We start from the raw sequence: 13,060 nt of genomic DNA, 5'->3' as shown, positions 1-13,060 counted from the left end.
ATGAGCTCAATGCTTCCCGGCAATACAAATGCGAGCTAGCATTCACATTGCTGTAAACTTGTAATAAAGCAAAGAACAGAAAACGCCCAGCACTCACTGCAAAAACCTAGGGGTCGATCCGATAAAAATCGTCGCCCGCAAAAGCCGGCGACGACAATATTTGCGCGGGTTTGGTATCCTATATACGGCGTAACCTAGAAGTTACGCGCGTATATTTCTGCCGTCGCCCGTAGTTTTTTGGGCCATAGGCAGGTATACCAAACCCGCGCAGTTTGGTATCCAATATGCAGCGTAAGGACTTACGTGGCGAAAATGGAGAAAACTTACTCCATTTTCACCTCGCCACAAAAAGCAGCCGTAAGAAGCCTTACGCTGACTATTGGAGCCCCGTAACTCCCTAAACTGGCTGCTAAAATAAACCTAACACCTAACGCATGCGCAATGTCTATCTCCGTGTCAACCGCGATCTGCTAAAATAAACCTAACACCTAACGCATGCGCAATGTCTATCTCCCTGTCAACCGCGATCTTCTAAAATAAACCTAACACCTAACGCATGCGCAATGTCTATCTCCGTGTCAACCGCGATCTGCTAAAATAAACCTAACACCTAACGCATGCGCAATGTCTATCTACCTGTCAACCGCGATCCCCCCCCCCCCAAAATCCCTAATAAAGTTATTAACCCCTAAACCGCCGCTCACGGACCCCGCCGCCATCTACATAAACTAACCCCCTACTGTGAGCCCCTAAAACCGCCGCCATCTACCTTATCTATCCCCTAATCTGACCCCTTACACCGCCGCCACCTATATAAAAATTATTAACCCCTAACCTAATCCCCCTATACCGCCGCCAGCTATATTAATATTATTAACCCCTAATGTAAGCCACTTACACCGCCGCCATCTCTATTAAAATGATTAACCCCTTATTTAATCTACCTACCCCGCCGCCAGCTATATTATCTATATTAACCCTAAGTATATTATAGTTAATATAGGTATTACATTATATATATTAACTATATTAACCCTAATTATATTAGGGTTAATATAGTTAATATAGTTACTATAGTATTTATATTAACTATATTAACTCTATCTAACCCTAACACCCCTAACTAAATTTATATTAAATTAATCTAATTCATTTATAAACTAAAATATTCCTATTTAAATCTAAATACTTACCTATAACATAAACCCTAAGATAGCTACAATATAATTAATAATTACATTGTAGCTATGTTAGGGTTAATATTTATTTTACAGGTAAATTGTTAATTATTTTAACTAGGTATAATAGCTATTAAATAGTTATTAACTATTTAATATCTACCTAGTTAAAATAATTACCCAATTACCTGTAAAATAAATCCTAACCTAAGTTACAAATACACCTACACTATCAATAAATTAAATAAACTACAAACATCTATCTAAAAATACAATTAAATTAACTAAACTAAATTACAAAAAAAACAAACACTAAATTACAAAAAATAAAAAAAGATTACAAGATTTTTAAGCTAATTACACCTATTCTAAGCCCCCTAATAAAATAATAAACCCCCAAAATAAAAAAAATTCCCTGCCCTATTCTAAATTAAACAAATTTCAAAGCTCTTTACCTTACCAGCCCTTAAATGGGCCTTTTGTGGGGCATGCCCCAAAGAATTCAACTCTTTTGCATACAAATACAATACCCCCCCCCCCATTACAACCCACCACCCACATACCCCTATTCTAAAACCACCCAAACCCCCCTTAAAAAAGCCTAACACTACCCCCCTGAAGATCTCCCTACCTTGTCTTCACCACACCGGGCCGAACTCCTGATCCGATCCGGGCGATGTCTTCCTCCAAGCGGCAAAGAAGAATTCTTCCTCCGGCGATGTCTTCCTCCAAGCGGCAGCAAAGTCTTCATTCTTCCGGTGGCATCTTCAATCTTCTTTCTTCACTCCGCCGCCGCGGAGCATCCATCCCGGCCGACAACTGAACTTGGAATGAGGTACCTTTAAATGACGTCATCCAAGATGGCGTCCGCCGAATTCCGATTGGCTGATAGGATTCTATCAGCCAATCGGAATTAAGTTAAAAAAATCTGATTGGCTGATTGAATCAGCCAATCAGATTCAAGTTCAATCCGATTGGCTGATCCAATCAGCCAATCAGATTGAGCTCGCATTCTATTGGCTGATCGGAACAGCCAATAGAATGCGAGCTCAATCCGATTGGCTGATTGGATCAGCCAATCGGATTGAACTTGAATCTGATTGGCTGATTCAATCAGCCAATCAGATTTTTTTAACTTAATTCCGATTGGCTGATAGAATCCTATCAGCCAATCGGAATTCGGTGGACGCCATCTTGGATGACGTTATTTAAAGGTACCTCATTCCAAGTTCAGTAGTCGGCCGGGATGGATGCTCCGCGGCGGCGGAGCGAAGAAAGAAGATTGAAGATGCCACCGGAAGAATGAAGACTTTGCTGCCGCTTGGAGGAAGACATCGCCGGAGGAAGAATTCTTCTTTGCCGCTTGGAGGAAGACATCGCCCGGATCGGATCAGGAGTTCGGCCCGGTGTGGTGAAGACAAGGTAGGGAGATCTTCAGGGGGGTAGTGTTAGGCTTTTTTAAGGGGGGTTTGGGTGGTTTTAGAATAGGGGTATGTGGGTGGTGGGTTGTAATGGGGGGGGGGTATTGTATTTGTATGCAAAAGAGCTGAATTCTTTGGGGCATGCCCCACAAAAGGCCCTTTTAAGGGCTGGTAAGGTAAAGAGCTTTGAAATTTGTTTAATTTAGAATAGGGCAGGGAATTTTTTTTATTTTTATTTTGGGGGTTTATTATTTTATTAGGGGGCTTAGAATAGGTGTAATTAGCTTAAAAATCTTGTAATCTTTTTTTATTTTTTGTAATTTAGTGTTTTTTTTTTTTGTAATTTAGTTTAGTTAATTTAATTGTATTTTTAGATAGATGTTTGTAGTTTATTTAATTTATTGATAGTGTAGGTGTATTTGTAACTTAGGTTAGGATTTATTTTACAGGTAATTGGGTAATTATTTTAACTAGGTAGATATTAAATAGTTAATAACTATTTAATAGCTATTATACCTAGTTAAAATAATTAACAATTTACCTGGAAAATAAATATTAACCCTAACATAGCTACAATGTAATTATTAATTATATTGTAGCTATCTTAGGGTTTATGTTATAGGTAAGTATTTAGATTTAAAAAGGAATATTTTAGTTTATAAATGAATTAGATTAATTTAATATAAATTTAGTTAGGGGTGTTAGGGTTAGATAGAGTTAATATAGTTAATATAAATACTATAGTAACTATATTAACTATATTAACCCTAATATAATTAGGGTTAATATAGTTAATATATATAATGTAATACCTATATTAACTATAATATATTTAGGGTTAACATAGATAATATAGCTGGCGGCGGGGTAGGTAGATTAAATTAGGGGTTAATCATTTTAATAGAGATGGCGGCGGTGTAAGGGGCTTACATTGGGGGTTAATAATTTTAATATAGATGGCGGCGGTGTTAGGGGCTCACTTTAGGGGGTTATAGATATAATATAGCTGGTGGCGGGGTACGGGAGCGGCGGTTTAGGGGTTAATAACTTTATTAGGTTGCGGCGGGGTACGGGAGCGGCGGTTTAGGGGTTAATAGCTTTTTTATTGTTAGGATAGTGAGGGGGGATAGCGGATAGAGGGATTGACGTGTCGGGCTATGTTAGGGAGGCGTGTTAGACTTGTCGGGCTATGTTTAGGAGGCGTGTTAGACAGTGCGGGTGTTTTAGACTTTAGTCAGGTTTTATAGGCGCCGGCAGTTTCTAACGTGCCGCAAGTCACTGGCGACGCCAGAAATTTGTACTTACGCAGATTTCTGGACATCGCTGGTTTGTCAGACTTACGGCACGTTAGCATCTGACGGCGACTTATATGGGATAGCTCGAGTTGCGAGCTAAAACTGCGGGCGACGCCGGTTCCCTCGCTTGCGCCGCAAACTGCGATCTATATCGGATCGCGCCCCCTGTACATATCCCCAATAGACTCAATGTACAAAAAGTAGCAGCACCAATTGGTATAATTCAATATCCTTTAATATGAGACATCAAATAAAACAAAAACAACATTTCGGTCAGCACCTGACCTTAATCATGTGCTGGTATTACAAAGTGGACCGCAAATATCGCTTTAGCTAAAGAGATATTTTGCGCTCCACTTGTAATCTGGCCCTTAGGGGACGATTTATCACCCCCCGTATGCAACCAAATGCATCTGTTTCTGCAAGAGCCTTCAGGCTCGCCGGAAACAGGAGTTAAGAAGCACCAGTCTTAAGAGCGCTGCTCCTTAGCTCGACTGCCACCTCTGAGGCGGTGGACAGCAATCAACCCGATCAGATACGATCGGGTTGATTGACACCCCCTGCTAGGAATGCTTGTGCAATGGTAAATGCCGACAGCGTGCATTTAATAAATATGCCCCTATGGTTTTGGAGCACAACAAATACATGTGCCCACTGCACTTTATGGTTTTGGAGCACAACAGATACATTTCACACATTTCCTCTATTTGTATCACTGCATGCTACTAAAAAGCATCAATCAACATACAGGGTCTTCAAGCTGTGATCTAATTGTTAAACCCCTGATATTGACATTTTGTTCGTCTTTAATAGTTTTTTTTATTTTATTACAATATTAAGAGATTAACAAGGCAAATCATTTTTATGTTTTGTTTTTAGAAGGTAACAATTCTGAGCTTCAGAGGGAATTATTGGCAAAAGCTTGTGATCGTGATCATGATCACTGGACAAAAAAACAACAACTTATCAATCTACATTCAGAAATCTATATCTGCTAAACACAAATGCAAGTGTCTTCATACAGTAGTTATCTAGAGCTACTAATGCTAAAGTTGCATGCTCTAACACATTGGGGCATGCTATTTTTGCATTAGATTGTCCCTTTAAGAGGGGGGCTTTCATTTATTGGAACTGGGGCCAGTTGGAAAAGCAACTTTCCATTCTTTGTTTTTAATAATGCATTTTAGTTTTATTTGATGTGAAACCATTTTAAACTGTTTACTTAATTGTTCCTGCCATATATAGTGACACTTATCATTGTTTCCTCCTCCACCAGAATGCACCGACAGCGCAGTATGCTCAGGATTTGCCTTGTGGCGTTCCTATTGGTGGTAACGGTGTTTGGAACAGACAGTATAAAGAAAGACAAACAAGGTAAGAGGACTTGTGCATGTTGTCTCCTTTGGGGGAAATGCATTCTAGATATTAGCAGTTAAAGGGACAGCCTACTTAAAAAGTTTTATTGTTTAAAAAGATAGATAATCCCTTTATCACCCATTCCCCAGTTTTGCACAACCAACACTGTTATATTAATAAACTTTTTATCTCTGATTGCCTTGTATCTAAGCCTCTGCAGACTGCCCCTTATCTCAGTTCTTTTGTCAGGCTTGTATTTTAGCCAATCAGTGCCCTCTCATAAATAACTCCATGGGTGTGAGCACAATGTTATCTATGGCAAACATGAGCTAGCACTATCTAACTTTGAAACACTGTCTAACTTTGAGCCTACCTAGGTTTAGCCTTCAACAAAAAAAATAACAAAGAACAAAGGAAATTTTATGATAAAACTAAATTTGAAAATTGCTTAAAATTGCATGCCCTATCAGAATCATTAAAGTTTAATTTTGACTTGACTGTCTATGTAAGCATTTATAAAATGCCACAACTATCAATAAGAAAACAAAGTACTTTATAAAGGTTTAATATGAAAATTAATATTTAAGTTTAAACATGTCATCACAAGGGGAAGATGTTAAGGCATCTATTTATCAAGCCGTCAACCGCAAATACGCTGGAATTCCGCAGCGTATTTGTGGCGAACCTGATTCGCCTTAGTTATCAAACCCTACAAACTGGCAAAAGTAGAATTTGGTGACGTAACATACGATCCGCCGGACTCAGTCTGACACAGATCGATGCTTACGTCACAATCTGACTACTTTTGTAAGTTATCACATTTCTACCAGGTACGCTCGGCACTATTCCGGGCCAGCGTACCTGGTTTTCAGTCTGCCGCCCTGGAGGCTGCGGATGCCATAGGAATCAATGGGAGTCAGAAAGCAGAGAAAGCTTTTGTTCGCTTCTGCCTGATATCCCATTGATTCCTATGGGAATGTTTACACCTAACACCCTAACATGTACCCCGAGTCTAAACACCCCAAGTATTAACCCCTAATCTGCCGTCCCGACACCGCCGCCACCTAAATAAAAGTTAACCCCTATCACGCCGCTCCCAGACCCGGCTGCAACTAAATAAACTTTTTAACCCCTAAACCGCTGCTCCCGGAGCTCACCACCACCTACATTATACTTATAACCCCTAATCTTCTGCACCCTACACCGCCGCCACCTACATTATATTTATTAACCCCTAATCTGCCCTCCCTACACCGCCGCCACCTACCTACATTTATTAACCCCTAATCTGCCGTCCCCAACATCACTGATGCTATATTAAATTTATTAACCACCAAACCTAAGTCTAACCCTAACCCTAACACACCCTAACTTAAATATAATTTAAATAAATCTAAATAAATATTCCTAGCATTAAATAAATTATTACTATTTAAAACTAAATACTTACCTGTAAAATAAACCCTAAGCTAGCTACAATATAACTAATAGTTAAATTGTAGCTAGCTTAGGGTTTATTTTTATTTTACAGGCAACTTTGTATTTGTTTTAGCTAGGTACAATAGTTATTAAATAGTTGTTAACTATTTAGTAACTGCCCAGCTAAAATAAATATAAATATACCTGTAAAATAAAACCTAACCTACGTTACAATTACACCTAACACTACACTATAATTAAATTAATTCCCTAAACTAAATACAATTAAATACAATTAAAAAAATTATCTTAAGTACAAAAAAACAAACAAACACTAAATTACAGAAAATAATAAAATAATTTTCAAGATTTTTAAACTAATTATACCTAATCTAATCCCCCTAACAAAATAAAAAAGGCCCCCCAAACTAAAAAAAAGCCCTACCCTACCCTAAATTACAAATATCCCTTAAAGGAGCCTTTTTCCCCAAAGTAATCAGCTCTTTTACCTGTAAAAAAAAATTACAACCCCCCCAACATTAAAAGCCACCACCCACACAACCAACCCTACTCTAAAACCCACCCAATCCCCCCTTAAAAAAATATAATACTAACCCCTTAAAGATCACCCTACCTTGAGAAGTCTTCACCCAACCAGGCCGAAGTCCTCCACGAAGCCGGCAGAAGTGGTCCTCCAGACGGGCAGAAGTGGTCCTCCAGACAGGGAGAAGTCTTCATCCAGGCGGCATCTTCTATCCTTATTCATCCGGCGCGGAGAGGCTCTATCTTCAAGACATCCGATGCGGAGCATCCTCTTCTTTCAGCGTCTTCTTGCTGAATGAATGTTCCTTTAAATGACGTCATCCAAGATGGCGTCCCTTGAATTCCAATTGGCTGATAGAATTCTATCAGTCAATCAGAATTAAGGTAGGAAAAATCCTATTGGCTGATGCAATCAGCCAATAGGATTGAAGTTCAATCCTATTGGCTGATCCAATCAGCCAATAGGATTGAGCTCGCATTCTATTAGAGTAGGGTTGGTTGTGTGGGTGGTGGGTTTTAATGTTGGGGGGGGTGGTAATTTTTTTTTTACAGGTAAAAGAGCTGATTACTTTGGGGCAATGCCCCGCAAAAGGCCCTATTTGTAATTTAGTGTAGGGTAGGGCTTTTTTATTTTGGGGGGGCCTTTTTATTTTGTTAGGGGGATTAGATTAGGTGCAATTAGTTTAAAAATCTTGTAATTATTTTATTATTTTCTGTAATTTAGTGTTTGTTTTTTTTGTACTTTAGATAATTTTTTTTAATTGTATTTAATCGTAGTTAGTTTAGGGAATTAATTTAATTATAGTGTAGTGTTAGGTGTAATTGTAACGTAGGTTAGGTTTTATTTTACAGGTATATTTGTATTTATTTTAACTAGGAAGTTATTAATAGTTAATAACTGTTTAATAACTACCTAGTTAAAATAAATACAAAGTTGCCTGTAAAATAAAAATAAACCCTAAGCTAGCTACAATGTAACTATTAGTTATATTGTAGCTAGCTTATGGTTTATTTTACAGGTAAGTATTTAGTTTTAAATAGGAAACATTTATTTAATGCTAGGAATATTTATTTAGATTTATTTAAATTATATTTAAGTTAGGGGGTGTTAGGGTTAGGGTTAGATGTAGATTTAGTGGTTAATAAATTTAATACAGGGAGTGCAGAATTATTAGGCAAATGAGTATTTTGACCACATCATCCTCTTTATGCATGTTGTCTTACTCCAAGCTGTATAGGCTCGAAAGCCTACTACCAATTAAGCATATTAGGTGATGTGCATCTCTGTAATGAGAAGGGGTGTGGTCTAATGACATCAACACCCTATATCAGGTGTGCATAATTATTAGGTAACTTCCTTTCCTTTGGCAAAATGGGTCAAAAGAAGGACTTGACAGGCTCAGAAAAGTCAAAAATAGTGAGATATCTTGCAGAGGGATGCAGCACTCTTAAAATTGCAAAGCTTCTGAAGCGTGATCATCGAACAATCAAGCGTTTCATTCAAAATAGTTAACAGGGTCGCAAGAAGCGTGTGGAAAAACCAAGGCGCAAAATAACTGCCCATGAACTGAGAAAAGTCAAGCGTGCAGCTGCCAAGATGCCACTTGCCACCAGTTTGGCCATATTTCAGAGCTGCAACATCACTGGAGTGCCCAAAAGCACAAGGTGTGCAATACTCAGAGACATGGCCAAGGTAAGAAAGGCTGAAAGACGACCACCACTGAACAAGACACACAAGCTGAAACGTCAAGACTGGGCCAAGAAATATCTCAAGACTGATTTTCCTAAGGTTTTATGGACTGATGAAATGAGAGTGAGTCTTGATGGGCCAGATGGATGGGCCCGTGGCTGGATTGGTAAAGGACAGAGAGCTCCAGTCCGACTCAGACGCCAGCAAGGTGGAGGTGGAGTACTGGTTTGGGCTGGTATCATCAAAGATGAGCTTGTGGGGCCTTTTCGGGTTGAGGATGGAGTCAAGCTCAACTCCCAGTCCTACTGCCAGTTTCTGGAAGACACCTTCTTCAAGCAGTGGTACAGGAAGAAGTCTGCATCCTTCAAGAAAAACATGATTTTCATGCAGGACAATGCTCCATCACACGCGTCCAAGTACTCCACAGCGTGGCTGGCAAGAAAGGGTATAAAAGAAGAAAATCTAATGACATGGCCTCCTTGTTCACCTGATCTGAACCCCATTGAGAACCTGTGGTCCATCATCAAATGTGAGATTTAAAAGGAGGGAAAACAGTACACCTCTCTGAACAGTGTCTGGGAGGCTGTGGTTGCTGCTGCACGCAATGTTGATGGTGAACAGATCAAAACACTGACAAAATCCATGGATGGCAGGCTTTTGAGTGTCCTTGAAAAGAAAGGTGGCTATATTGGTCACTGATTTGTTTTTGTTTTGTTTTTGAATGTCAGAAATGTATATTTGTGAATGTTGAGATGTTATATTGGTTTCACTGGTAAAAATAAATAATTGAAATGGGTATATATTTGTTTTTTGTTAAGTTGCCTAATAATTATGCACAGTAATAGTCACCTGCACACACAGATATCCCCCTAAAATAGCTATAACTAAAAACAAACTAAAAACTACTTCCAAAACTATTCAGCTTTGATATTAATGAGTTTTTTGGGTTCATTGAGAACATGGTTGTTGTTCAATAATAAAATTAATCCTCAAAAATACAACTTGCCTAATAATTCTGCACTCCCTGTATAGTGTCGGCGACGTTGGGGGCGGCAGATTAGGGGTTAATAAATGTCGGTAGGTGTCGGCAATGTAGGGGGGCAGATTAGAGGTTAATGAATATAATTTAGGTGGTGGCGGTGTAGGGGGCGGAAGATTAGGGGTTAATAAGTATAATGTAGGTGGGGGCGGGCTCTGGGAGCAGCGGTTTAGGGGTTAATAATTGTATTTAGTTGCGGCGGGGTCCTGGAGCGGCGGTTTAGGGGTTAAACACTTTATTTAGTTGCGGCGGGGTCCGGGGCGGCGGTTTATGGGTTAATAGATTTATTAGAGTTGTGGCGGGGTCCGGGACCGGCGGTTTAGGGGTTAAACACTTTCTTTAGTTGCGGCGAGGTCCGTGAGCGGTGGTTTAGGGGTAAACAGTATAGTATAGTGTGGGTGTATAGTGACAGGGTACCAAGAAGGCTGTAAAACAGCCGAAGAGGAGCGAGATTGATGACTGTTAGTTAACACCAGTCCACTGCTCATCGCACCGTACTTGGTGCACAGCTTTTTGACAGCTTTTTTGATAATTTTGGAGAATGTATTCAGTTCCGCAGCAGCGATGTTAGGCGATCCTAGGCGGGCGTATAGGTGCCGGCGAAGGCAAGAAAGTCGACGCTTTGATAAATAGATGCCAATGAATTTAAAGTGACACTAAAGTAAAATTTAAACTTTCGTGATTCAGATAGAGGATGCAATTTAAAAATTGTGCAACATCTGTGTAGTGCACCATCATATTAGCGATCAAGCAATATCCAACATGAATCTCACTGTGCACCCCTATAAAAGTCTATTATGTTAGGGATTTAGTGCACTTGCGATATCTGACATACAGATATTAGCGCAACCCTAAGTTAACGATCGAGCGTTAAAAAAACTTTGGTCTTGTAATATGAGTGCTTGAATATATGTGCTATTGATTGCAATGTTACCCCACAAAACCAATAATATTTTTGAGTTCCACTTGTAATCTAAGCCATTAATTATTTTGAAACAGGTGAAATTTGATTATTTTATATTGCTATTTCAGAAGTTTGTATTTGCAATATCCAGATTAATTAACAAACACTATATGTAGCTGCTTACTAATAAAGAGTACATTAATGATGTATACAAATCTTCTCCACAGAGAAAAAAGCTAAGAAATCTGATTGTGGGGAGTGGCAATGGAGTGTCTGTGTCCCCACCAGTGGAGACTGTGGGATGGGAACAAGAGAAGGGACTCGCACTGGAAAGGAATGCAAGCAAACCATAAAGACCCAGAAATGCAAAATCCCCTGCAACTGGAAGAAGCAATTTGGAGGTAAGAATGTCAGACATATCATCTCATGGCTAAAAATGACCATTATTTCATAGGGAAATCAAACCTACTGAGCAACTGCTCTGTTGTATTTATCTAACCAAACCATTCATCTCATTGGTAACCAAATTCATCATGTAGGCCCCATTTACGAAGCTGCATGTACGACTTTGGGGCTGTTGCGGTGCAGGCTTGCTAATGACAGACTGCATCCAAAATTAACTGGTTTTATGATTATTACTTCTTAATCTGACCGCAACCTCGGAGGGGCTGCACAAGGGTTTTTTCGTGCATTGTTAAAATCTTGAAGCAGATGCTGTATCAGAGGCCCCAAAGGCATGCAGACAAGTACTCTGTCTGAACCTTATCTACACAGACCTTGATAAATGTGGGCCAATATCTAACTAGCCCCATCACATCATAGTTAACAAACCTTAGCAGAAAATCCTACCTCATTAGTAATTAGCCTCAAAATCTCATGCAAAACCATCCTATCTATGAATTACTTATCAACTTCAACATCTCATGTGATGTCAAACCAATCCTATAGTCACTAGTGATGTTGCGAACCTAAAAATTTTAGTTCGCGAATGGCGGACTCGAACTTCCGCTACTGTTCGCGAACCGGCGAACCGTGTGAACTGCAATTGACTTCAATAGGCAGGCGAACTTTAAAACCCACAAGGACTCTTTCTGGCCACAATAGTGATGGAAAAGTTGTTTCAAGGGGACTAACACCTGGACTGTGGCATGCCGGAGGGGGATCCATGGCAAAACTCCCACGGAAAATTACATAGTTGATGCAGAGTCTGGTTTTAACCCATAAAGGGCCTAAATCACCTAACATTCCTAAATTGTTTCATTATGCCCCATATATCTAAATTATTCCTAATTTTTGTGGCCATTATCTCCAGTGAAATAATGAATAATAAGGAGGAAAGGGGGCAACCCTGTCTTGTGCTATTCCTTATTTCAAATTCATCAGAAAGGGTGCCATTAATCCGAATCTGGGCTTTCGGGAAAGAGTAGAGAGCTAATACTCTCTGTATAAAGGGGAGAGGAAAATTAAATTTAACTAAGGTTGTTCCTAAAAAAGTCCAGTCTAACCTATTGAATGCTTTTTCTGCATCTGTTGATAGTAAAATTGAGGATATATCGTTTTTGTTAATGTAATCAAGAATGTCCAGTATTTTAACGGTATTATCTTTAGCCTCTCTCCGCGTTACGAAGCCCACTTGATCGGGGGAAATCAGATGTGGTAGGATCCTATTTAATCGAGAAGCCAACATTTTTGCAAAACTTTTTAAATCAATGTTAAACAGGGAAATAGGTCGGTAATTTGCAGGTATATAATTTTTCTTCCCTGGTTTTGAGAGAACAGTAATGAATGCCTGTAACATGGTATCTGGAAAATAGTCACTATTATCTATCTGATGGAACGACTTCAATAAGTGTGGGGTCAACAAGTGACTGTGTAATTTGTAATAGTAACCCAAAAAGTCATTAGGCCTAGGAGCCTTATCCATTTTCAAGGAACTGATAGCCTCCTCAACTTCCTTTTTAGAAATTTGAGCTTGCAGCATCAAGCTATCATCTACATATATGTGAGGAACTGTAGCCTCGGCCAAATAGTAATTACACTTTTCAAGATGGTCTGTTTGGTTCCTATAGGGAATAGATTGTATAAGGAGTGGTAATAGTTCCTAAAGACTTCAGCAATTTGTTTGGTGTCTTCAACTTTATACCCATCAAGTTTTTTAATATAGTAAATATTCGTTTTAGCCTGTTTGTTCTTTAGGGACCTAGCTAAAAATCGA

General features: G+C 39.2%; 1 protein-coding gene across 1 annotated transcript in view; it reads left to right on the top strand.

The window, feature by feature from the left end:
* PTN (pleiotrophin) overlaps positions 1-13,060 on the top strand; it is a 265,024-nt gene that overhangs the window by 142,118 nt on the left and 109,846 nt on the right. Inside the window, exons 2-3 of the mRNA XM_053718989.1 lie at positions 5,171-5,268; positions 11,073-11,246. Of these exons, the coding sequence (XP_053574964.1) occupies positions 5,172-5,268; positions 11,073-11,246 (271 nt within the window). The 5' untranslated portion in view covers position 5,171. The remainder of the gene's footprint in view (positions 1-5,170; positions 5,269-11,072; positions 11,247-13,060) is intronic.

The sequence above is a fragment of the Bombina bombina genome, chromosome 6, assembly GCF_027579735.1.
Source record: "Bombina bombina isolate aBomBom1 chromosome 6, aBomBom1.pri, whole genome shotgun sequence".
In the NCBI taxonomy this organism is placed as follows: domain Eukaryota; kingdom Metazoa; phylum Chordata; class Amphibia; order Anura; family Bombinatoridae; genus Bombina; species Bombina bombina.
The sequence above is the reverse complement of the archived record's forward strand: the minus strand, read 5'-3'. Positions and strand labels throughout refer to the sequence as shown.